This window comes from Brachypodium distachyon, chromosome 4 (genome assembly GCF_000005505.3).
Source record: "Brachypodium distachyon strain Bd21 chromosome 4, Brachypodium_distachyon_v3.0, whole genome shotgun sequence".
Classification (NCBI taxonomy): Eukaryota; Viridiplantae; Streptophyta; class Magnoliopsida; order Poales; family Poaceae; genus Brachypodium; species Brachypodium distachyon.
The window spans coordinates 25,865,471-25,892,092 of record NC_016134.3 but is presented as its reverse complement, the minus strand read 5'-3'; the positions used below and the strand labels follow the sequence as shown (position 1 = coordinate 25,892,092).

Here is a 26,622-nt window from a genome sequence, read left to right as displayed (position 1 = left end):
AAAAGAAAACTAATTAATCTTTGTCACCCATGCATTAAAATTACTCGAGGAGACGTTTTCAGCACGCACTACTACAAAACACAACATAAGTCGTCATCAGTGACGAGTCTTACTCGCCCGTCATTGATGACCATCATCAATAACGGGCATATCACGTCCGCCACCGATGACACCTCATCAGTGACGGGCACCCAAAACCCGTCATTGATGACTGCTCATCAGTGACGGGCACAAAAAATCCGTCATTGATGACTCCTCATGTGACGGGCACAAAAAGCCCGCAACTGATGGACACATGTGAAAAATTGCAAAATTTACAAAAACACACATCAGTGACGAGCTTTGCATCTAGGCCCGCCACTGATGACCCAGGAGACCTTTGGAGATTGAAAAATTCATAACTAATTCATAAAAAATCAGAAAACTGTGTTTCTTTTTTCTGAAGTCTTATTTTTTCTTGCTTAACAAAATGAAACAATAATATCATATGGTAACATTTGAAAAACGACCTATGTAGTACAATATTGTTATTTCTCATAGTTGAACTTTAGGTTTTTAAGCCAAATAACCAAAGTATTGTGCATTTCTATGCCATAGTTCATGATAATGTATCCACTTTTTGCACAAATATACTTCTTGTCATGACAAACAATATTGCCAAAAAAATTTACAATTTTTTGGTTATAAAATATTTTTTCCTATTTTCTAAATGCACAAGTGGGGCACTAGTGGCGGACGTAACCATGTCACCCGTTACTGATGGTTTGCTAGTAGCTGGAATCTGAAAAAGTCATTGATTTGTGTGCTCTCACGCTATTGGTGGAAACGGAATAGGGCGGATCGATGACCTGTACAAGCACACCATCCCAATCCCAAATTCTCAATCTTCTCTCTCTTTCCTTATCCTCCACGACCCCGAGCCCGTCGCCGCTGGTACTCTCTCCTTCCCTCTCACTCCGTCGCTTACTTTATCTCTCACTGACTCACTCACTCTCCCTCGCAACCGGCGCCGCCATGGAGTCCACACGCCATGCACCCGCCGGGCGAGATGGTGCCGCCATGGAGCGCGTAGAGCTCATCCTCGAGGAAGGCCATGGCGTGGTGGAACACTCCGGTGATGCGGTGAACGCCGACGGTGTAGCCCTCTTCGGCCCCGCCTCTCTCACTCTCTTGGTTCTCGGGCTCCTCCCATGGAGGCGACATCGGAGGCGAATCCATGAATGGGAGGGCAGGGAGGGCCATTTCTATTTTTTTTATTTTTCCAAAAACTATATCACTGTCGGTCGTCTTTGGTGCCCGCCACTGATGGGTTATTCATCAGGCAAGAAGTTAGTGACAGGCACTAATAACCGTTTTTTAAGTAGTGACGTCTCATTCGTCGAGGAGAAGATGAACTGCAACATCTCTCAATCCCTGTCATTTCCTCTGGATTGAGGAGGTTTGGGTAGAACCAAACAGGTTCTCAAGGCTTGGTTCGGCTACCTTTCAATTCCTCTTGATTGGTGATGGGGATTGAAAAGGTTTTAAGAAAAAATGAACTACAATCCCTCCTACTCTTCATGGACTGAGGCGGGGATCGGTTTAAACGAACAAGGCCTAACAAAAAACTGAGCAGTGAGCTGACCAGGAGCTTATACCATAGATCTGATGTTAGCCCGGCAAAGTGAGTCCGCACCAAAAGGTACCTCCCTTAGACTCCATTTTCTTCTCGTGATACTGCCGAACACGCTCAAACAAATTATAATGCCCAGTTAAGCTGGGTCCTTGAATTATAATTTCAAAGTAAACTAGTTTTTAGCTACATTTCTGATAAAACATGAAGCAAAAAAACGTATAAATAAAATGGACATGCAAGGAATCAAACATGTACCTCAAAGAGCATACCCAGTGCTCTACCAATGGCCACGTCCCCTTGATTTTTCTCTTGAGCTAAAATGATTTTTTATGAAGATATTATTTTTATTATCTCCATACAATGTATAGAGTAAGGTGACAAGTTTAGTTATGTGGCAGTAGCAGTTTTGGTCCATGTCAGTGGCAACTTTCTCGCCGGCAGCTGGCAACTTTTGCACAACGCTGGGTTTAGAGAGCGGCCGATCGTGTTCTATACTCGTCCTTTTTCATTTTTGCAAGAAAGAATACAGAATTAAAAGTGAAGATGCCATGCATACGTGCTACCAATCCTGTTTTGTGGTCGCTACTTTGAAAGTAATACTATCATTAACTGCTTAGAAATTGCTTGTTCGATTCGATGGATGTCACAGGGAGAAGGAAATTATATTGAAATAAGAGAAGCAAAGGAGTCGAGTCTTGCTCGTCTGCTGGTTAAGCTGCATCTCCTTTTTTCTCGGAGGAAAAAAGAAGCTGCTCCGATATGCAGGCAGTCTTATACTCTATCCAATCCATTAAAAGCGTCGCTCATTTTGTATTAAGTGGATGACACTTTTTATGAAGGAAAAAAGAAGTAATTGATTTTCCAATAAAAAAAAGGAAGAGAAATAAAACTCTCGAAATAAAATGAAGACAAAGGGAATCAAACCCAGTTCGCTTCTGCTATCTCCTATCCTTGCCGAACATGACCAGACATAGATCGTGGTCTGCCAATTGAGCTACATCCCCTATTCCCCTTCGTCGCCACTTTCGATGTAAAATAGTTTTTGATTGTTCTGTAATTATTGATTTTTCAACAAAATAGGGAGGAAAAATAAGAATTTTCAAATAAAATAAAGATGCTAGGAATTAGACGTGATAACTCAAACATGCATATTTGTGCTCTAGCACGTCCCCTTTATGTTTCTTTTGAAGTAAAATAGTTTTTGTTCCTTAAAACTTGGAGAGCTTAAAACTAATACTTAAATAAATGAAGTTGTGAGGAATCAGACGCAATTCCTCGAACATGCATAGGCTATGTTGTACCGATTGGGTACATTCCGTTGGATAACATTTTTCAGAGTACAAAATAATTTCCAGTTCTTTCGTAAGTGCTTTTCAGATAATATATGGAGATAATAAAAATAATATTTTCATAAAATGGAGACGCGAGGAATCAAACCCCATACCTCAAAGAAGCATACTTTGTACTCTACCAATTGAGCTACATCCCCTTAATTATATTATTTAAGTAAAATGCATATTTAAGTAATTTATTTTCTAAATAAAATAATATTAATTTTCAAATTAAACAAATATGCGAGAATCGAACCCCATATCCCCAACGATTCATAGGTTCTCTCTCTCTCGCGCGCAGTTAAGCTATAGCCATTTGTTGTACACTTTCAAAGTAAAATAGGTTTCAACTCTATATGGATTTAAATAAAATACAGTGACATGCCTGTGTCTCTAGCACGCTCTACCAACAGAGCTCTGAATGTCTCCACCTCCTGGGTAAATCGGGCCGTTCGTATTTTATCGCATGGCGTGTGGAAGTCGCTTGCGTTAAACCACCTCTTTTGTCTCGTTGTAACCATGATTATTAGCAGCAGCTGGGAAGATTTGATTAAGGATCGTCATCGCTAAATGGTCCCGAGGAACATTCCTGCTGTACTATCTGTGGGACCGAGTTTACGGCGTTTTTCATAAGCTGACGGTGCCTACAATTGGAATTCAGAACTAGCTAAAAGAATACTCATAGCTTCTTTCTTTTCTTCTTTTTGACAGCGAAATTCTCCTGCCTATTAGAACAAGGATCCTAGCTTGTTTCGGTAGGCATAAAAGAATGCATTGTTTCCGACAAAACCGGTGCTCTGCTCCTGCAGCTTGATGGGCATGCCTGTTCCAAAAAGAGCAGCAAAACTAATCCCCCTCACCCATACATTAAAATTACCGGGAGAGACGTTTCCCCATTAACAGAACTGAGCAGTGAGCAAATATATCGAATGTTCGTACCAATCCCCTTTTTTTTGAGGGCTCAATCCCCTTTTTGTGGTTGCTAATTCTGCAAGGAAACAACGCTGTTTAGTAATAGTGGTTAATCACCTGCTGCTTTCCTTAAAAATACTGTTTAGTAATTGTTTTTTGGATCAATGCACAGGGAGGAGGGGAAATATATTAATCTAAGAGAAGCAAGGAATTGAATTCTGCTCCTCTGCTGATTAAGCTGCATTACCTTTATTTATTTTTCGAGATTGAGCTGCATTACCTTTATTAGTACTTACTAATTTAAAAGTATATATGTTGGCAATCTCATACGGAGTAATTGCTTTTCCAATAAAAAGCATGAAGAGAAATAAAACTTTGAAAATAAAATGAAGACGTCGCAAGGAATCAAATGCTACCAATTGGGCTACATTACTTTGGTTGCTACGTTGAAGGAAAAATAGTCTTTACTTGTTTTATCATTGCTATTTTCGATTAAACGACGATAGTTCGGTTGGTTAGGTTCCTTGAGGTGGAAGTGTGGAACCAATCCATCAAGTTTCAAGTCTTACACTTTGCGTCAAATGAATGGTTAAGCTGGGAACCAGACCCCCATACCACAAACATGCTTTGATTGTGTTCTGCCAGTTGAAATACATCACCTTCATTTCTTATTTTAAAGTAATATGTTTTTGCATATTTTGTAAATAGTATTTTTAGATAAAACATGGAGGAAAGAGAAATAATATTTGATATTTAAACATGGATAGAAACTAGAAGAAAATTGTTTTTTGGAAACGATCTCAATTCTGATCACAACTTATCCTCTCTAGGCTAATTCTAATTGTCAATTCTTATCAAGCAAAGACTGGAAGGGACTTGTCTCTTGTATTCACGTTTGAATTTCTTACCACACACCAAAACAAAGGATTGTACTAAAATCCAACTTCCCTTATCTAATCCTAACCAAACTGTCATTCTCTTTCCCTAATATTGCTAAAATGTTGGCATCGATTGTGCTCAACTAACTGAGCTACATCCCCATTAATCTCGGTGCAAAAATAGTTTTTGGTTGTTTCGTATTAATTGCTTTCTCAACAAAATAGGGTGAAAAGGAAAATAATATTTAAATAAAGTAGAGATGCTAGGAATTAGACCTGATACCTCAAACGTGCATATTTTGTGCCCTGCCAATTGAACCATGTCCCCTTGATTGCTTCTTTTGAAGTAAAATAGTGTTTGTTCCTTAAAACTTGCAGAGCTAAATAAATGAAGATGTAAGGAATCAAACGCAATTCCTCAAACATGCATAGGCTGTGTTGTATCGATTGAGCTACATTCCCTTGGAATATACTTTTCAGAGTAAAATAATTTTCAGTTCTTTCATAACAGATTTTTAGATAAATATATGGAGAGAATAAAAAAAATAGCATTTTCATAAAATGGAGATGCGAGGAATCAAACCGTGTACCTTAAAGAAGCATACTTTATACTCTACCAATTGAGCTATTGAATATTTCAGTGAAGTAAAATAATTATTTCACCAATCTAAATAAAACATGGAGAGTAGAATACTATTTTCAAATTAAACAAAAATGCGAGAATCGAACCCCATATCCCCAACGATTCATAGATTTTCTCTCGCAGTTAAGCTATACCCATTGCTTGTGCGCTTTCTTCATGGTAAAATAGGTTTCAGCTCTTTTTTATATTTTAAAAAAAAAGTAGTGTTGACATCCCTGTATCTCTGGCACGCTCTACCAAATTGGTCCCTTTCGTATTTTATGGCATGGTGATTGGCGTGTGGAAGTCGCTTGCGTTAACCTCCTCTTTGTCTCGTTGTAACCATGATTATTAGCAGCAACTGACTGTGAAGATTTGTTTAAAGATCTTCACCCTTTGATGACTAGGGACATCGTCATCGCTAAATGACGCCTCGGCACATTCCTGCTGTACTATCTGTGAGACGGCGTTTACGTGGTTTTTCTTAAGCTGACGGTGGCTAGGCTACAATTGGATCTCAGAACTAGGCAGGGCGATTAACTTAGAAGCTGTGCTACTAAAAGAATACTCCTAGCTTCTTTTTTTTAGCTGATTCTTTTCTTCTTTTTGACAGCAAAAGGTTACTCCTAGCTGTTAAAACAAGGATCCTAGCTGCTTCGGTAGGCATAAAAGAATCCGCTTCTTCTGACTAAACCGTTGCTCTGCTCCTGCAGCTAGATGGCATGCATATGTTCCAGAAAGAAGCAGCAAAACTAATCTTTGTCTCCCATACATTAAAAAATTACTCGAGGAGATGTTTCCCCATTAACAGAAAACCGAGCAGTGAGCTAGTAACTACCAGCTCTACCATAGATGTGGTGTTAACCTGGCAAAGTGACCTGCACCCGAAAGTTCTCAGCTAAGGTCAGCACGCACTGCAAAAAAAAAAGGTTCAACTTTCTCCCTTTGACCGTATCAAAATGAGCAGGGAGACCTTTGTTCAAGGACGTACTCAATTGTTCCACACTATATTGGCATCGTGTGCCGACCTCACGGCACCCATTTTGGCATGTCGGGAACACAGAATTCCGCCAGAATATTTTACAAGATTGCAAAACATGATGCAAATCTTCACGAGTGATAAGCAAGAGCAACTAGGAAATTTCCCCTCTTTGTGAATGATTGAATAGTCTATACACAATTACACCATAAATAAAGAATCTTTATGCCGAAAGATACCACCAAAGAGTAAAGAACAAAAAGGTAGAGTACTGTAGAACAAATGTAGCACGAATGCGTGCACGCTGTAAGGAAGAAACGAAAAGTAAGGAGAAAGAATGCTTCATTTCTTTCTTTCTCCATGGTGCCTCCTGTCTTTTTCGTCTCATTTTCGCCCCAATTCACTTGCACGTTGAATGAACCGGTGGCACGTCGCTGTGGAGTTGTTAACGACCGGTCGTTGCTCCCAGATCCCGATCATGGAGGAAGGCGAGAAGATCGTCGCACCAAGAAATCGAAGAAGATGATCCGCTTCACTCAACTGGGGTTTCTTCGTTCCTTCTCCCCCTTTCTGATGCTCTCGTTCTCGAGGGCCCAGAGCAGCACGATGAAGTGTTTGGCCGCGCGTGATGTGTCCAATGCCGACTTCCCCGGGTGGCTGCTGACGCAATGCCGATGCAGACATTTCGTTAGTCACTCTGCGTGCGTGCCGGCCCCGGGCAGAGTCAATGGCGGCCGGCCACTGTAGTCTGCAGCTAGTCGGTGTCAGTGAGGTCAAACTGGTCGGTGCCGGAGCGTGAAAGCACGCGGCGCGCGGTGCCGGAGCGCGAAACCGGCGCCGTGGAGCACGCGGCCAGAGCGCGCTCCAGGGCGTCGACGACCTCGGTCATGGAGGGCCGCTCGCATCCGACGGGCCCCACGCAGTCGGCGGCGAGGTACCCCACGTAGGCCAGCGCCTCGGCCTCGTTCGCCCCCGGCGCCGGCAGCCTGGGGTCGAGCACCCGGGCCACGTCGTCCGCCAGGATGCAGGGCACGGCGAACTCCACGACGTTCTTGGGCGTGACGCTCTCGGCGTAGCGCTGCACGACGCGGCACCCGGACATGAGCTCCAGGAGCACCACGCCGAAGCTGTACACGTCGCTCTTGTCCGTCAGGTGCTGCAGCCTGTAGTACTCCGGGTCCATGTACCCCACCGTGCCCCCCGTGTACACCGGCCTCTCCCGCTGCTGTTGCTGAAGGTCATTGTTCCCGCCATCGGCGCCATTGTTGTTGTTGTTGTCTTCGTTGCAGTCGCCGGCGGGGTCGAGGACGGAGGAGAGCCCGAAGTCGGCGATCTTGGCGGTCCAAGTCTCATCAAGAAGTATATTCGCGCTCTTAACATCACGGTGTATGATCGGCGGCACGGCGTAGACGTGCATATACTCGATCCCCCTGGCAGCATCCAGCGCGATTGCTAGCCGCCCGCGCCACGAGAGCACGGGCGCCGCCATGGGCGTCCGATCATGGAGCTGGTCATGGAGAGTGCCGTTCACCATGAACTCGTACACCAACGCGCGCTCCCCGGCCTCCGCGCAGCAGCCGAGGAGACACACGATGTTCTTGTGGTTGGCGCGTGCCAGGGCCACGAGCTCCGAGTTGAACGCCGTCTCCCTGTCCCGGCGCCTTGCCGGCTTAGCCGCCGAGCTTGAGGACTTCTTGGCGTGGTCTTCGGCGCGCTTGATGGCGACTTCTCGCCCGTCCGGGAGTGTTCCCCGGTACACGGAGCCGAAGCTGCCTGAGCCGATCCGGCGCTCGTCGTCGAAGCCGTCTGTTGAAGCCCGGAGCGTGTCGAGCGTGAAGTGCTCCACTATGCTTCCGGGGCCTTTGCTGCGGCTTGAACCGAGACGCGGCATCATGAGCGATTGGAGCGCGCCCAGGTCGTTGTTCTCGTCTTCTTTGCGCCGGCGCTCGCGGCGGCGGCGACGACAGCATAAGAAGAGAGCAAGTTGTGATGCCAGGAGCAGGACGAGGAAGCCGGAAGCGGCAATGATGATCCAGATGATGTTCTTCTTCCTGTTGGGGTTTGGTGCGGGAGGCAGGGATGCTGGCTTGGGGACGGCGATGTTGAGCTCGAAGGCGCAGTCGACGCAGATGCAGCGGCCGGCGGGGCAGAGGTTGGCGGAGCCCGGGAGCACGCCGCATTGGCAGGTGGACATCGGCGCGCACGGGCCCGGGAGCACGCGGTCGAACACGACGCGGCTCGTGGTGATGCCGAGCCCGGCATCGCCGCCATGGCCATGGCCGCCCCAGCAGACGAGCGAGTAGTTCGCCATGAGCACGCCGCAGAACTCGTCGCCCTGCGCCTGCACGTCGATGTACTGGAGCCCCGCGAGGTCGCCCGGCGGCGGGGACGCGGCGCCGAAGCAGCGGATGGTGCCGTTGGTGCGCAGCCCGCACACGCCGCCCTCGCCCAGCGCCAGCGCCGCGTACCCGCCGCCGCTGGTGCCGTTGTTGTCGCAGCCCAGCGATGGCGCGTCGGCGCCCCAGCAGGAGATGCCGCCGCCCGTGGAGAGCGCGCACGCGCGTTTGCCGTGCGCGGCCACCACGTCGTAGCTCCCGCCTCGAGGCGCGTCGCGCACGGCGTCGAGCACCTTGCCTGCGTCCTCGTCTTCCTCGTTCCCGAAGCACCTGACAGGGGTCCCGGCGGCTTCGCCATCCACGATGGCGCAAACAAACCCCTTCCCGACGGCGACGGACACGAAGCGCAGCTCCGCGGGGATTGCCAGCTTCCCGTGCCAGCGCCAGCAGTGGAGCTCGCCGCCGGCCATCACCCCGCAGACGCGGTACCCGCTGGAAGCCAAAGCACGGAGCGGCGGGCCGAGGTACACCCGCTTGGAGCTCCCCTTTCCGCCATGGCCAGCAGTGGAGTTCTTGGGGGAGAGTTCCCACCAGCGCATGTCGACGGCGTCGGCGCGCACGGAGGAGGGCCCGACGGCGCAGAGGAAGTCCTCCCCGCCGGCGAGCGCCGAGAAGGGGTGCGTGGACGGGTACGTCTCCTGCTTCTCGTGGGCCACCCCCGCCATGGCCGTGCAGTTCAGGTCGAGCAGCAGCGGGGAGGAAGACGACGGCAGGAGGCCGCAGATGACGGTCGTGTCGCCCGCCTTGGCCATGGCGAACGTCGCCAGCGCCGACGCCGCTCCTGGCTGGACCCGGAGAAGAAGGAAGACGACGATGACGACGAAGAAGAGGACCCGGCAGCGGCCATGGGGCTGAGAGCGCGGCCGCATCGGAGAGCAGGGTAGGAGGAGAAGCAGAGGAGGAAGAAGAAGCGGGTGGACATGGTAAGCATGCGGCAAAGCCAGTGTGTGCGAACAATCTTGCTCCCTAGCTCTATCCTGGCTTCCCTTAATTAGCCGCCGAAATGAACCAAATCTGCCAACTTTTCTCTTAATTCTGCTGATGATGAGCTAGAAGAATTCTACTAGAGCATTTGGAAAGTGTGGAAGCAAATGTCTAGCCTTCTCTCCTTCTCTCTTGCTCATCATGCTGCTGCCGAGACAGGATTACACTGCAGATGCATGTGGGGAGATTAGGGATTTGCTTTGCTGGTTTGATTGCTGTAGGGGAAGAAAACTACCTGCCACCATCTGATTAACAACAAACAGACTGGGGAGAAAGTGCAGTTGGCCTTTTGGATGTGTGTGCTGTGCATGGAGATTTCGCCTCAATTCTGGACAGATGAAAGTGCCTGCTCACTTCCTTGCTTGCCGCCACCCAGGATTAATATTGGGGAGAAAATGAATTCCCCACGAGAAGATTGTAAAAGAGTTGGTACACTTGTGAGTGCGAGTGATGAGCCGATTAGCTAAGCTACCCCCCACTCAGTCAGGATAGGCATCTGCTAACGAACCCAATCGATCTGATCTTTTTTTTTTCAATGCTCTGTTTATTGTATCTTTTAGTGTATGATAATTGGTTTGAGGGAGGAACAGCGAATGGTCAGCCGAGGAGGCGTGCGCCATGGTTAACTTATCCACCAACGAATGGTATTGGCAGCACCTTTTGTTTTGCTTGCACGTGTACATGGAAAAGTAATTAATCTTTGCAGGTTTTCACAGCTTATATATACAGAACAAAAGAACAGAGATGTCTCGTGAGTGAGATTCTTAGGTAACTTAGACGACAGTGTGACACCTGACCTGGACCTCTGGATGCACACAGCCACATGCTGACAGTGAGATTGAGATTGAGATTGAGCTTGAGAATTTCAGAGTGGAGCACATCGTCTTATAAAGATAAAGATCGCGTTCCCACGAGAAGAATGGAAAAATGGGAATTAAACCCCAGCTAGCTAGCACATCATCTTCTACTACATGCATGGCACTATGGACTATATGGTCTATGGTAGTGTTCAACTTGGTTTAGTTTAGCACACATGCACTTGTAAATTAAGCTATAATAACTATGATCAACTTAATTGGAATCAAATACAACGCAATAAAAACATGGCCATGCTTAATTAGCAGCCGCAGTAATTAATACGGGCGAGGGTCATATACGCATAATACGACTTGGCTAATTGTGTGCTGCTGCTAGCTGCTGTTGGCGACAGGGGTTAAAGGACGGCGACATGTGTGTGCCCCGTCAGTCCGAGGCTTAGCTCTCGCAAAGTCGCAAGCTAGACACGTCCCTTTTATTTCCTCGTTAATCAAATGGACCGAGCACCTTGATTGGAAGCAACTGCATGCGCAGATAATGATACGAAGAAAACCGTGCATTAGTTTTTTGTTTTTAAGATGCTACATGTTTTTTGTGTGATGCTACAGTAGCGAAGAATGATATATTTTGGGCCCTAGGCATTTCGTGTGGAGCAGGTGGACGAGCGATGCGTGCGGATGTCTGCTCAAATTAATGAATCAATATAGCTAGGTTGCATGAGAAAATTACTTGCCTGAGAACCATTCCTTTGAACCAAAAGAAAATCATGGCTACAATCTCAATAGCTACATCCTCTGGCTCTAATTCAAAGGGCCTTCATGCACGTTTGTTTTGGCGGAACAAAACGAAATTGCAAATCTTACATTTGGAACTCTGAAGTTGGCACAGAGGAATTAACTTGATCAAAATCTCCACTTGATGGTGTGTCGAAACCTATTTTCTTTTTTCCTAATAATTTAGCCCTTGTCTCATGTTATTTCCCGTTCTCATATGGAAACCCTAAAACACAATTGTGAGCATCAAGATTCAAACCTTGGTGGGTTAAGTCATTTACTCACGACTACACCACCACACCAAGAAGTGTTTATGTATTTCTCCAGCAATAAACCTTTTGAACGGAGAAAAAAATGGATGCTGTTTTTTCAGCAAAGCCTAGGCATTACGTGGCTGCTTGGGCTGAATCGCTAGTTTTCGAGCGAAGCCCAGACACAATCAAGCTTTAATACTGTTAATAAAGGGTTAGCATAATTATTTGGGGAAGGCCTACTGGCCTAGCTAACCTAGGGATCGAGACGGCTGCCGTGTCGGCTTTGGTAAGGTGGATGGGTCGATTGGCCACTCACCAATTCACCGTACTGTTCTAACAGTTGTAGTGTCTGATTCCATTTGGTTTCTGTCTCGTACTAGGCTACAAGTTTATGATAAGTTTGACCTAGCTAAGCTAGATAGCCTTCGATCATCAGGTCAATCCTCTCGCGGCCAAATTGCAAACGTAAAGTTAGGAGGAAAAGTTAATCAAGAAGGATGCGACAGCACCAAAATCACATCATTGTTATGCTACTGCTGCTCTGCATGGACTGATGTAGAGAGTTAAATCGCCCCGGCCCGGTCTATTTCGTGGATTTCAACAAAGCTAGCTAGCTCTTCCTGTTTAGCTTGTTGAAAGTGTATCAAGGGTCCTGTAATATGCCCCTTTTTCTATTTATTTTTTCCTTTTTGACATTTTATAAGAACTTTGGTGTGGTACCTTTTTGGGTAGCAGGTATTGTTTGGTTATACCCTCAATATCGCTGATTGGACAAGGGAATGATTCCAAATAAAATCACGATATAGAACTAATTAAGTAGTGCTATTTCTGATCTTTTTTGGGGGGAATTTCCGTCATGATTTGGCGCCATACCGTTATTACTCAACCGATCACTGTTTTTTGGTTGATCCTCATGGGAAAATTCCATTATTGTACTCATTACCTACCTCAAAAGGAGAAGTAACATGGGAGCCAGAGCAGAATGTTGGTTGTTGACTTGCTACCCTGAACATCTGCCCTGACAGATCTTTGTGGGAATCAGAGAATGTGCCCATGCCATTAGCAGCTACGGGCTACTAGTTGCCGAGACAGACTGGACTGAGGAGGCTGATGCAACTTTTGAAATTGCAACTTACTCGTATTACATGTATGTAAATGTTTTTTGGTATAAATGCGTTCATATTCAGACAAATTAGAGTCTTTTAATATGGGACGGAAGGAGTACAACTTTTCAAAATGCTGTCAGTCAGTATCAGAAATTAGCATTGCCTTCGAAACAGATCCTCGGCACCTCCAGGTGTGGATCTTACCTAATTCGGTCCCATGTTCCATTATTCCAGCTGCACAGAAGCGTGTCTTACTGAAGCTAGGCCAAAAAAGCACAGCCCATACACCTGGGTCGTGTAGTAGGCACGAGCAATGGAGCCTACAGAATCTGCACCATGGGTCATCTGGTTGGTTTGAACTTGGAAGTATGTGTATTATTCTGCCAATTTGGCCAGACTGGCCTCCTGGCTCCTGTGATTGCGGGAAAAAAATGCACACTGCATAAAGCTATAGCACACCTTAACAGTCCAATCTTCTATATCTAAGTAGAAGAAATCCACTACTTGATTTCTCTCAACATGCAAGCATGCCACATCATCATGTCATTAATATGTTCACATCAGTTTAGTGGGAAACTCATATTTTTTGTACATGCATGCTATTTTTTATCGAGCTATCCTCACTAAGTAAAGAATCATCATACAATTTCATATATAGTTTTAGTTTTGAATACTCTTTCGTTGCTACTTAATTTCACTCACGTATGCTAACTAAAAATTTCCGCAACAACGTGCAGGACACCATCTAGTTAATAAAATTGTGGCCACAGATTTACATTCTTTCTCTATAGTCTATAGGAACATAGTATTCCCGTTTGGACAAACGTGCGGCCCGCTGCTGTATCTGCCACGGACGCAAAGAGTTAGACACAACGTCGCATTCATGTGTAAGAAGACGCATTTGATGTGTCCAAGGATTATTAAACTAGCATGCAGTATAAATTCTGAAACCCTGCTGTACTTGTAATATATAGTTGTTCAACAACTTGTAACAATTGCACAAATTGCAGGGTTGGACCCTCAATTTGCCTGACGGAAAGCACCAAATGATAGAAAGATGGATCCCTAAATCCTTGGACTTCTTTTTTTCTAGTGGAAACAAAATTATTGTGCTGTCAGATTGCTGTGAACAGCAAAAAGGTACAGAACCAAGGGACAAACTAGTAGTTAGAGAAAAGGCAGAAAGAGGAGCAGTTTGGAGAGCGTTGGAGACATCCTTTTCTTCTTCCAGGCCGAAAGGCCACCAACCTCATCACAGGTCTGCATCACCACTACAGACGAGCAGGACAAATAGCAACCCGGCAGATGCACGCACAAATCATGTTTGCACAGCCACAAGGCTATCGACGCACATATAACAGTGTCAGTAGAGTGTAGCCATCCAGAAAAAAAAAACCGAACAGGGAACCGACACTATCAGTAGAGTGTAGCCATCGTTGAGGCTGAAGAAGCAACCATTGCCTTGCGCATTAAGCGTAAGAGAGCTGAAGAACCAGCTTGCTTGCCACTCTGGGAATGGCTCGCCTCGTCATCTCAAAGGGCATTCCCACATCTGAGCATTTCTTATAGAAAAGTTTGATTTAGTCTTATTTGGTCGGTGGGTTACTCGTGCTTCTCAGACAGGTGACAACTGTCCCTCAGGGTTCTTGACTTCTTAGTGCAGACAGAATCCTAATTGGTGAGCTTATGATACCGTTATTTCCTTTCCTATACACATTGGCAAGGAAATTCTTCTCTTTTCATCAACGTGAGGAAAACAAGTGTTGAATGCACCAATTCACACACTTATGCTTTATGCACCAAGAAAGATCAGATAATCCTGTTGATAACCAAAGAAATGTCATCAAAGGAAAATATTCATAGCGAGGTGCTTTTTTCTTCTGAAATGTAAACAGATTTATACAATGGGCTCTATATAAGTAACAGCTTATTCCTGGAAGTTAAAAAGGCACATAAACTGATAAACAACACTCTGCTATATGAACTTTACAGGCAACCAAATCAATGAAAAATATCTTCGAAGAAAGTATTGATACAGCAGTTAGATGTAAAGCACTAAAGCCTGGCATTTTCAAACTGGAAGTACTTACAAAGTCATAAACTTAATAACAAGAAAAGAACAGACCAGAGAGGGGAAGAAACCTACTAACAAGGTCCGAACCCTGGACAGCAGTGAAGCCACTGTGCACCCACCCAGTTCTCAGAGTCATAAACTCAATACCAATGAATACATTTTACCATACTTCACAAGCCAACGTAGGACTAGGAGAAGAGCAAATGTAGACAGTAGACACCCGGAAACTACAATTTCTGCTATAAACTGTACGCATGCATAGAAAATAATACAAAGTATGCATATTGAACTATATTGTAATCAGCATATACTGTAACAATGCGTTCAGATAGTTTAGCACCAAAGCGAAGATACATAACTAAAGTAAACTCAAAATCGAATACAATAATTACTTGACAGCTTGCAACTATAAATTGAGTACCCAAGTTGACAATTCACGTATTATGTCTTGATCAGGTAGCAAAGTTAGAGATCACGTAGCAAATACTTGTAATTTGGTGATAATGACAGCACAAAACTATAAATGACACACACTCAAACAGTACATGAATTATTCATGTATTAAAGTCTAGATCAGGTAGATCAGCAAAGTTAGAGACTATGCAGAAAATAATCGTAATTTGGTGATATTAGCCTCAAACCTGATGTTACGACTGTGAAGAAGGATCAAGCACATGGCCCATAAAGACAACTGCAGAAGATACTTCCTCCCGAATGACAAAGAAGAAAGGGTGGTCAGCAGTAAATTGATCTCTTGGTAAAGGCTTGCCTATGGTCTTTTTCATAGAAGCTTCTTCTATCTCATTATCATTTACCTCCAGAATCACTTTGTGAAGTACATCAGATACAAACAAAGGTTCCCCTGAGTCATCTTCACTGACCATATCTTTGAAATCTGCATCACGTAGGAATGGCAATTCAAGAGTCATGTCTTTCAGAAAATCTTTCATGTCAATCTGAAAAGATATTGTGAACTTGGGCACCCCAATCCCCACATGGCACTTCTCTGTCGGTAAATGTTGTTCTAAAAACGCTGGTTCAGAGAAAATCTTCTTGGTTAACTCAAACAGGCCGTCATGAGCATCTGGGAGGAAAATGTACATGGAAAACTTCCGTTCATTATTTCCTTGCTTGTAAGGAAGCTTAATAACTTTGAATCCATCATGCACAGCAAAAAGACGAGTTCTGTCATACTCTACAAAAGGAACTACGACAGATGTTCCATCCAGACAATAGAATTTTTCTTCAGCAGTCTTCCCTGTATCAGCCTTGTCCAGCCATCTACCTCTAAAATACAGTGCACTTCCAAGTACAAGCCCTGTATTCTGGTCAATTAATCCATCTGGAAGGAGTGAGGTAATGGTTTGTTTCGTGGACTTGTTGACCCATGAGTTAATTTGCTCAGCAGCATCTTCTGGCTGCAAATAACAAGAAAATAGTATGTGAAGAATACCAAAAGTATGAACCAAAACGCATCTCAATTACAGCATTCACCTAAAGAAATACTATATACTGAGTTTCATTTCTTACAGGAAAAGATTAGTAGTGTCTTACTGCTCAAATTCGGAATAAATAGAGAGGAACTCTTTAAAAGGATCTTACAGCAATACTACCCAGCAATACTATATACTTTTCAATGCAATAGTGGTATGAAAGGCCTCCGATGCAAGATCTCTTATGCATATTAACAATTTTATTCAAGCAAAGATAAAAAGGCAGCCAGTCAAACAAGCATCAAAAGAAATTCAGATGTTTGACACATTCATAACATTAACTCATGATGCAAGCATATCACCGAGCAGCTGATGAACATTGTCCGCAATTACCGCTACCGTGCAGCTCTTACAAGATGGAGTGACATAGACCTTGTCTTTGAAGTCGGCGGTCTTGGCAACCGAGCTGTACAACCCACCCGCCGCCTCCACGAACTCCGTTGAGAGCTTCGTCGACGCGTCGGCCCAGACGCCACAAGCGAACGCGAGCCGCGGGCCACCAGACTTGGCCCGGTCCTTGAGGACGCGCTTCACCACGCGCGACGCCACGTTGGCGGCGTCGGCGGCGGCGCCTCTGCCGCCGCCGCCGCATCCCAGCGTGGCGAGCATCTGCCTCCGCGTGGCGCCCCGCGCGCCGGCGGCCGCGAGGGAGAGCGCGGCGTGGACGCCCGCGGGCGAGACGGCCGCGTTCCCGGTGCCCGCGGCGGCGAGGACGCGGCCGGCGAGGGGCAGGCAGAACGCGCGCTGCGCCGCGTCCAGGGCTTCCTCCCACGGCCTCGTCGGCATCGGCGCGGGCGCCGGCGGGCCGGGCGCGGGCACGGGCACCGGAGTGTCGGGGACCGGCGAGGGGGGCGACGAGGAAGGGTGGGGCTTGGGCTTGGGCTTCGGGGCGGAGCTCCGCTTGTGTGGCTTCGGGCCCGCGCTCGGCGTCTGGGGTTTCGGGGCGGTGCTCCGGCGGAGCGCTCTCGCCGCGAGCGAGGAGAACTGCCGCATTTTGGGACGGAGGGGAAGAAGATTCTGCTCTCGGCGCCTGTCGCCCTCTGCCTAGACAGGGGTTTAGTTAGGGTTCAACGATCAATCAAAAAGGGCCATCCAGACTTCCGCCCCTATGGACAAAGGCCGTCTAAATATAAGCCCGTTTGGGTATGGGCTTCGTAAGACTTATTGGACCAATTAGGTTTTTTTATCCTGGACGACAGCGTCGGTGACGCAGGAACTGAATGTCTCCGGCTCCATGTGATTCACTGTTAGGCTGGTGGATCCACGGGCTCGTAATTTTGTGATTTTTGTTATCTTGCTCGTCGGTTCGACTCAATGGTTTTTTTTACACAAATGGTTTGACAACATGATTTGTGAGAGGGTGTATCCCCGGCCACCACGCATTCAACAATATCAAGTTTTCATCCGATGGGATGAGCGGCTCATGCCGCTCTATAAAACCTAAAAATGTTAGTTCAACTAATGCAGAATTGGTCTATTGCTGTTTTGTCACCAGAAATTTGGAGAATTGTAAGATGCGAATGTCGCAGCTAGAGAAGTTGGTTTTCAAAGGTCTTTTGGTTTATCCGAAATCTTTGTTGTTGTTTTAGTTTTTCTCGGTCAATTGTACTTGGTTCGTTGAACAAATAAAGCCAGATTCGTTGTTCTAAAAAGAAATCATACGAAAAATCACTCTTTCTTAAAAAAAATAAGATTCATTTTAATTTGTCGATGATGTGGGTCGGGGTGGCCCGATCTTTCGATGAGATTGATAACTCTCGATTTGGGTAGGAGGTGACGTTGACGATCCGACTACGGTCTAGGAGGCAGTGCCTTAGCAATCGATACACCAACTCCAGAAGATTATTGATCACGCGGGGCACAATCAACCTGACCACGAAGGTCTTTGTTCCTCCAAGCAATCGAAGAACAAGCAAGAACAAGATAAATAGCGGATGCAATCTCAAATTGCGAATATATTATATCAAACCAATGTCTCAACGAGACGATAAGTTGGAGTTTTGACGACGGTAAAACAGGTGGTCTAACCGACACACGCGATTACACGAAAGTAGCAAAGATGGCTAAACTTTATCTAATCAAAATCCAAGGCTCCTTAGGGGGGCTCATGGGGTATATAAAGGAGGAGGGAGAGATATTTTCGTCCATCTTGAGTAAGGAGGCCGAAATCCAACTCTATCTCTAACTTTCCTAACAAATTACAACTTTTTAGGAAACAGAAAAACAGATCCGTCAGCTTGTTTTGTCCACCACGGTCAGCACGAGTCGAATCTTTTGATGGGGCCAGATCCGTTGGAAAGGTCTTGTAATTACCTTTCCAACAAGTACTTGTTTGCTTGATTTGGACTCCGGATGCGACCTGGGTGATTAAAACAAATTCGGATCTCCTGACAGCTCCGACCCGAATCAGATTCAACTTTAACTCGTGATATCTTTCTCTAGCAAGCTCCGAATCATGTGCCGTTTGATTTGTTGGAAAGTAGACTTGATAGGCTTCACTTTGAATCTCCCTTTGCAAGCTATCACACTTCATCTTCACTTTGGACTTGTAAAGTTCAATAAGATGCCTACATAATAAGATTACACAAGATAGTAGCTCCGCCTCTTTGCAAGTAACATATTGAAAACATTTTGTAATTGAATTCACCTGATTATAATTGTTATTAGATACACCAACAATTAGGGTTCTAATGGTCGTATCCATGGTTAGCATGTCCATATCAGTCGAGGCAAACATTTTCCTCAAATCCGTTGCAGATAGACTTATCGTCTCATGTAGTACTCTTTTCATACCATACTAAGTGTCGCAACTTTGTCTAGATACACGTGTACCTAATAAAATATGTTTAAAAACACATGTACCTAATAAAATGCGTTTAAATACAAGTGTACTTACGCAAAATTGCGACACTTAATTTACACAAAACTAGTAGGGTCTGCCTAATGTACAGGCGCCTGTTTTTGTGTATTAAAACAGGCGCCTGAAATTTTGGTACAAAACAGTCACCTCAGAATTTGTTACAAAACAGGCGCCTGCTACTTTGCTAAAAACCAGTCGCCTGCCAGTTAACAAAAAAACAGTCAGTTTTGGTGCGAGCCAACAAACACGTTGAATGCCTGGACGTGCTTTTTGGCGCCAATAACAAAAGAACACCTGGATATGAAACCTGCTTCTCTTTGAACAGACGTAGATCTGGCCCCCAAGAAATGCCTGAAATGAACTACATATGATGCAAGTACTCTAGGCAGAAATAAAGAGAGCCAAAATACTCAACAAAGATATGATAGGATGACTTAAATAAAGAAAGACACACTAATTTGTTTTTCCAGGATCTTGTTGAGTGAGTCACCTCTCTTCGGGCTCATAAAAATTGCCTGTGAGGTTTCTGAATGCTTAACAAAGATTTGACGAGCCGGGCAAGACTTTGATGGAAGTGCTTGAAAAATGTGCTGCAGGACAGGTGAAATGTGAATATGACAATAACAAAAATCTGTCAATGCCTGTTGTTTTTATTTTGGTGTCTGACTTGACTTGCAGCTAGCCTGCTTGCACTGAAAAGTGATTCTTCAGATGGGGAAATACAAGTATAACCATTTCTTTATTTTGATCGAATTCATATCAAAGAAGGGTCCGGTCGAAGGGCAGATGCAATTAACAAACATTTTTAAGATGCATTTTCTAAAGGAGTTTTCCTCACAATAAAAGGAGCTCTCACGTTTTCATCTAGACAATAACACTAGCTGGTTACAAGCATTTTGTAATGTGAAGCTCACTCAGAGTTCCATACTACAGGATATCATGGATACATGGAAAGACACTTCACACAGGTGGTTGATAGATTAGTATTCAAGAGTAGTAAAGTGATAAGAGTTATAACATACCAGTCACTTGCAAGAATGATGTCAAAAGAGTTAAACATGTCTGAAGCTTTCTCTTGATCCCAATGTAGTATCATGGATTTAACCTTCGGTTCTGCTAAAAGTTTCTGCATTCATTGGAGCATTATACTTACATGGAACTTTCCTAAACAAAACAAAACAACACTGGACTATCAGGCAACACTGGACACTGTTAGCCAAATAAACACTGATACACATACTAATGCTTGTAAACTTGTGGCAGAGACATTCCTGAGGGAAGGAAGCAAAAAACATGCATAAATTATTCTTTGAAAAGGAAAACAAATCATCAAATAAAAATGCATGAGAGAACTTGGTCCTAGGTGCAGCACAAACACATCTATACCTTGCAATTTCAGTACCGACCACACAAAGCGATTAGAAACATTTTGCTCACGGCACAAAAATTCAGTAGCACACATACGGACAGCAACCTAGGATAAAATCATATACTGACATCAATTATAAATCACACATTGACAAAAATCTCCATACCCTTTCTAAAAGAATAGAAACATAGGAGCAAAAATTCAGCCAACCAAATCACCGCACCTCCACCGCAAAAATGAGCCAACTAAACTGAATCACCACACCCCCGCCGCACACAGCACATAAATTGGAACAGCATCGCAACTCCACTGCATGCAGCGCTCGATCTGTCATATCTCCTGAATGCCAAACCACCTATCACAAACAATCCCATCCCATGCCCTCCTCTGCCAGACTCAAATCAAATGAGGGAAACAAAAGCACGCCGCTACCCCCTTTCGCCTAAGGACAAGCCGGAATGGACAAAATCAGCGGTGGCATGAATTTTGAAAAGAGACAGGGGGGCGGCCCACGATAAGGGCAGGGATGCCCAAAATATACGCACACCAAGAACGGTTCTCCAGGCAAAGACCGGACGGACAAAAAAAAAGGCAAAAGTAAGAAAACATGCAAAAATTGACATGTTCCCATCAGAATTTTTGAACTTTCAAATGAGAAATTGTCTTTTGCACATCATGTATCTAATGCAAAAGAGTTGCAAACCCACATAGTTGCACCTGGTCCGTAAGCACCACTATTAACTCCGCACCTCCCCTGCCAAATTGAAGGATGGTCAAAATTAGATGAATGCAAAATGAATTGGTGAATTGCGCCTGTGTTTAACATAAGTTGCACCTGTTTTAACTGTGCAATTGAAGCTGGTGGACATTGCAAAAAATAGGTTTAGCATATATAAGAAGAGTTGTTAAGTTTTTGAGGTTTAGAAGTTAACAAAACCAACAAAATGGGTTAGTGCTGATGTGCACTATGGTATAAGAGTGTTTAGTTGGTTAATTGCATCTAGTAGGGCCTAGATTTACATGCAATTAAAATTGACGGAAAAGCAAAAAAATTGGAGTTAAAAAAGGCATGAATGCATAAAGAATTGGTGAATTGCGCCTGCGTTCAATAGAAATTGCACATGTTTTAACTGTGCAATTGAAGTTTGGTAGAGAGTGCAAAAAAATTGAAGTAAAAGAGTGCGGAATAAAATGCAATTCAATTAAATTGTGATGCAAATGGATTTAAACTCAAGATGCAATTGCACCTGTTTATAATCTATATTGCAAAGAGCAAATCATATTTAAACGGATAGAACTGCAACACAAAAACCTTTAATGCTGGAATTTGAATTTGATAATTCAGAAACTGCAATTGCACCTGTTTACAATCTAGATTGCGCTATAAAGAGAAGTACAATTCATAGTCAGAATCTGTGGTTAAAAGGGTAGAAAAGAAGTTATTGAATCTGAAATGACCCTGTGCAAAACATTGGGTAAACAACAACAATTGTAACAAAATTGCGTAGTGATTGCAATGTTTACAAAAATGCAAATTTAAATGCAGAAAGGGACATAAAAAGACAGAAACTGAAACCCACATATACCTGCTGCTCACGTTCATGATAAATCCAGCCAGTGAGAATAGAACCCAAAACCACATTCTGTTTCACTATATAACACATTTTGAACATGATCAAGCCTCTCGTGCCGGCCACTGCAACCAAAGAAGTGTAGAACAAAACGACAAATTAATAACCTAGCAGGATGGGACAATAACATGAGTGCAATTGCAAACCACCAATGTTGTGATTGCACTATTAAGTTTGTGCAATCAAGTAGAAACATGATTGCAAGGCAATTGAATATATATATAAGCTGCTAGTACGACTTTAAGCTGACAATCTAAGATAAGATAAGGCAAGTTTCAAGTCGGGGGAGCAGTACCAAAGTTCAGAAAAATTACAATAAAAAATTTAATAACTGCAAAGTATATGGATTCAGAACAGAGCACTAGCTAACTTATATTCTGCGGTTTGTATGGAGAACAAAAAAAAAATTATGTCTCCTATGGCAATGATGCTTATCAAACAAGGATTACATACATGTTATTTGCTGTTGAAAATACATTGTAGTTCCAATTTCTATTTCCTGCATGCCATTGTATAGAAAAATGAGAAAGCAACAATGACCACATAGAGTTATAGACAATTATGACGTTAGATCTTAAGTACATCCCATATTACAAGTAGCCACTACGATCCATACTCCCATATGCACAAACAAAAAAGCATAGCAAGAGAAGCATGAAACACAACAGCTAGATGACACAAGCTAGAACTACCATTACTGCAGTGACAAGGAAAATGAAGCACTCACCATATGAGACAATAGATTGCGCCACAATAGAGCAAGAGATGGGAACCCTCACCTCTACAGCCTTCGCCTTGCAGCGTCCACCCTGCACCGGGAAGCAAATTCATTGATATAAAAAATAAAGCTCGAGTAAGCGAACAAGTAGACTTATTTGCCGGGAAAAAAAGAGGAAATGAACAACTCACCGGACAGTCAGCTAGAGTTCGCCACAGACAAGTACAGATCGATAACCACCTCAACGATGTTGTCTTTTTGCTTCTCCAAAACCGAGCAAAAGCAAAAGAAAAATCCAGTGGAAAAAAAGTGGCTAGCAAGTGAAGCAGCAATCACCATCATAACCCTTAAAATGGAAAAGAGATAGCTAGAACAATGCAAGAAGGACTGCTTAGGAGAAGCAAGTAAAAAAGATCTTTGGTTAACAACTGCAGCTAGGTATGTCTGTGATTGCATTAGAAAAGTTGCTGCAATTAACGGCCAAAGGCGTTGCAATCTGGAAATGGAACTCATAACTTGATATTAAAAGCAAGGAAAATAGATCTTAAGATACGAATGGCAGCTGATGATATTGGGATTGCAAAAAGATTATATACCGCTGCTAAAATTGATGGACAACACAAACTTGACATTCAGAGCCATTCATACGTTCATTATCCTTACAAAATTCAGAGATACTGTTTAGAGCAAACATGGATCAAGCTAATTACAAAATTATCTAGACAGATAACATAAGGGCTAAATGATGATGATTATGTTCAATTGGGAACCCGCCCCCTTAGATGCTTAGACAAGTCAATCTACAGAAACGGAAAAAAGAATAATAAACAGTTTCTAGATGATAGAATAATCAAGCACAAGCAAAAAAAGACACCAGACTCCAGATAAGAAAGTAGTAACTATTGAGACAACTGAAGAACCATTTCCTTTACATTATGGACTAAGTTGAAGAAATGAGCATGCCATTCGCAATTTTGACGCGAAAATTGAAAATGTTCCTATGAGAAATCTTGTCGTGCAGCAGCACTTGACGACTGAACAACTCCATAAACTTCATGCAGAATATGCTACAGTCATCCCTGATAACAAGCATTAAAGGAATAAAAATAAATTAAATTAAATCATGAAACCCCCATATAAACCAACTGCCGGAGCTAAATCACTTCAGATATAACAAAACGAGCATTCCCTGGTGAACAGATTGGCAGTACCTAAAAGCATTTTCAAGAAAAAATGAACAGCTAGGGCAACTAAATGGTGGTACAGAGACAGATCCACTACCCCTAAATGGTTTCACAGCACATAAGGGAACAAATGAACACTACCTAAAAACCATTGCAAGCACAGTGACAGATCCACAACATATCATGAACAACACAATGGACACAAAAATCAAATCTCCACTAAGAAATCTGAATATGAAAAGTCAGGATACATTACAACCCCCGCCACGACCAAAACAAACACAAATCATATCTGCCCCAATCATTCATTAGAGGCAACAAAAAGTCTGAATCTTTCAGCATGAGAAGACAACCTTTCACACCAGAAACGAGTGGAGTAAGTGTACAAATCCATCTGACCAGGCGCATCACAGCCCTTGCCATCTACAGCCAACACAAGCTATAGTTCATGACGCCAATCAACACATACACTCCAAAATCGATGAGGCCCATACATCGAACAAGGGTACGAGCAAGGCAAAAACTCACCATGCCCCGCCATGAACCAGATGATAGGTGACTGAAGAGAAACGAACAACAGCTTCTGCAGCCAATACCTCACCACATCCTCCTTCCACCAACCTGGTGATAAAAGCAAGCAAAATCAGCCGCGTGACCGCTCCATACGTATTCAACGAGGCCAGAAACTCACCACGAGGAGCTGCCGCTAACGAACTCCCCTGACCTCTCCTCTGTCCAACAGCAGAAAGCACCGTGAAACGCGAGCAAAGTGCACAGAAACGGCCGACGAAGAACACGGCCACAAGTGGAGCACCAGCTTACCGGGCACAGCAGCAGGGACGGGGGATGGCGCAGCAGAGTCGGCGGCGGCAACGAGCCCGCGTCAGTGCGGCACAGCAGAAGAGACGGAGGATGGAGCAGCAGAGGCGACGGCGGCGGCCGGTGCAGCGCCGGAGTGAGGCACCAGGAAGGAGTGGTTGGGACGGGGTCACGGGAGGCGGACTGAGAAATGCAGAAGGAAGCTATCGAGCAAAAAAGAAAAAAGAATGAAAACACAACCAGAATTTTACGGATCTTGGCGCAACGATCGCACGGTCCAAAAATTGCCTGTTTTTTTTAAAAAAACACCAGGCGCCTGGTGTATAGCAAAACGGAAACTAGTACCCTAGATATTTTGGCTCCGGAAGACAAACTACGGTCCATGCCGATCAAATGAAGCGAAGACAATTACCATAAAAAAGATGCTATGATAAGAGGAAAGAGCAATTTAGAAAGGTATGTATGATCTGGGGAGTCCCGTCCATGCCGATCAAATTAAGATCACCGCATCCTTAATTTTCGCTGGAGAGGACGGACAGGAGCTGGGAAGGAGATGAATTCCATGCTCCAATCCCGGGATATGCGTCTGCTATATGTTGCACCGTCTGCGGCTACGATCGAGCAGCCGTGTGTGTCAGCTCTTTATATGTCTCTGGCCACCAGCAAATAATTCCACACAGTACCTCAGGAGATATCTTTCCTGCATCTCTTCTTGATTTGCCATTCTCCTGACCGATCGATATCCATGGCGTCGTCGTCGAAGGCCATCCTCCTCCTGTTCGCGCTCTTTGCCGCCGCCCTTCTCAACACATGTAAAAAATACATATGTATAAACCTGCTTAATCTTACACTGAAGAACATATATATGCTGATTGTTCTCGTTCTTCTTCTTGCAGGCCGGGCTGCCGAGGAGCCGGCGTGTGGGCCGGAGGACATCCGGATCACGACGGCGCTGACGGGCCGGGTGGTCTCGGCCCGTCTGGAGCGGGCCGTGACGGTGGAGAACGCGTGCGCGGCCGCGGCGTGCCCGCAGGACGGCGTGGTGCTGCGCTGCAGCCCGGCGGCCATGGCGGCCGCGGGCGCCCTGCTGGACGGCACCAAGATCCGCGTCGTGGCGGACCACGCCGGCAACGGCAAGGGAAACAGAGAAGGAGGAGATCGAGACCAAGGGCTGTGCCTCGTCGGCAACGGGTGGCCGATCGCGGCCAGGTGCGCGCCGGTGACGTTCACCTACGCCGCCGACAAGCGCTCGAGTTCTCCGTCTACAACTCCTCGCCCCGGTGCTGAGGATGCATCAAGCGATGATCGATCTCTCCGTGTCCGTCTACCGACGGCCCGACCGGCGTATAGGATCGATTAATTGCTGGATGGTTAAAACTAGATTTAAGTTTCTTTTTTCAGTGGCTTGCTACTACATAAGTAGCGCATTTCGTCCGTTCTTCCGTAAAGATTGGCACCACTTTTAACAAGAGCCATGTCAATCTTTATCTTTATGGAACGGAAAAGGAGTAGTAGCTAGGAGTAAAACTTTAGGAAAAGAACCACTATCGATCGGTTGATTTTCAATTACTAGGGCGTAGCATGTTAATTTGCTTTCTCGTGTTTCAAAAATACTTCTCGCTGGCGCCGTCTCGATGTTTTCTATGCCAAACGACGGTTTATTTTCTACTCCTCCGTGGTAGAAATGCAGCGTTTACTTCACAAACGTCTTTATACACTATTTAGGGTCTCTTTAATTAGTAGGATTTCGAAAACATAGAACGAAAAAAAAAGTTCTATGCTTTCAAACCTGCAAATCAAACATGCCG

The 26,622-nt window shown here is 44.6% G+C and overlaps 2 protein-coding genes and 3 long non-coding RNA genes across 7 annotated transcripts; 1 reads left to right on the top strand and 4 right to left on the bottom strand.

Moving 5' to 3' along the window:
* The first annotated feature begins 874 nt into the window (after positions 1 to 874).
* LOC112268842 lies at positions 875 to 1,367 on the top strand. Its single transcript, XR_002960335.1, has 2 exons — positions 875 to 933; positions 1,021 to 1,367. It is a non-coding gene; the product is annotated as an uncharacterized LOC112268842 (long non-coding RNA).
* A 5,111-nt stretch (positions 1,368 to 6,478) lies between these two features.
* LOC100821845 (serine/threonine-protein kinase-like protein CCR4) lies at positions 6,479 to 10,363 on the bottom strand. The gene is made up of 2 exons (XM_003576105.4): positions 9,953 to 10,363; positions 6,479 to 9,883 (listed from the first exon to the last, which is right to left on the bottom strand). The coding sequence occupies exon 2, from the start codon at positions 9,600 to 9,602 to the stop codon at positions 7,092 to 7,094; it is 2,511 nt and encodes an 836-aa protein (XP_003576153.1). The 5' UTR covers positions 9,603 to 9,883; positions 9,953 to 10,363; the 3' UTR covers positions 6,479 to 7,091.
* A 3,241-nt stretch (positions 10,364 to 13,604) lies between these two features.
* Positions 13,605 to 17,316, bottom strand: LOC100821535 (probable non-inhibitory serpin-Z9). 2 transcript variants are annotated; one of them, XM_024455324.1, is made up of 3 exons: positions 16,567 to 17,316; positions 15,382 to 16,158; positions 13,605 to 14,485 (listed from the first exon to the last, which is right to left on the bottom strand). In XM_024455324.1, exons 1-2 carry the CDS (start codon positions 17,224 to 17,226, stop codon positions 15,388 to 15,390), a joined length of 1,431 nt encoding a protein of 476 aa, XP_024311092.1. In that variant the 5' UTR covers positions 17,227 to 17,316; the 3' UTR covers positions 13,605 to 14,485; positions 15,382 to 15,387. The 2 variants fall into 2 exon arrangements, with proteins under 2 accessions (XP_024311092.1, XP_003576152.1); XM_003576104.4 differs by having other exon boundaries at positions 16,606 to 17,313.
* Positions 17,317 to 21,117: 3,801 nt separating this feature from the next.
* LOC106866779 lies at positions 21,118 to 23,526 on the bottom strand. The gene is made up of 4 exons (XR_001407658.2): positions 23,003 to 23,526; positions 22,821 to 22,902; positions 22,049 to 22,158; positions 21,118 to 21,216 (listed from the first exon to the last, which is right to left on the bottom strand). It is a non-coding gene; the product is annotated as an uncharacterized LOC106866779 (long non-coding RNA).
* A 103-nt stretch (positions 23,527 to 23,629) lies between these two features.
* On the bottom strand, positions 23,630 to 25,606 carry LOC112268952. 2 transcript variants are annotated; one of them, XR_002960535.1, is made up of 3 exons: positions 24,687 to 25,606; positions 24,358 to 24,616; positions 23,630 to 24,287 (listed from the first exon to the last, which is right to left on the bottom strand). It is a non-coding gene; the product is annotated as an uncharacterized LOC112268952 (long non-coding RNA). The 2 variants fall into 2 exon arrangements; XR_002960536.1 differs by having other exon boundaries at positions 23,631 to 24,418; positions 24,524 to 24,616.
* Between the last annotated feature and the right edge of the window lie 1,016 nt (positions 25,607 to 26,622).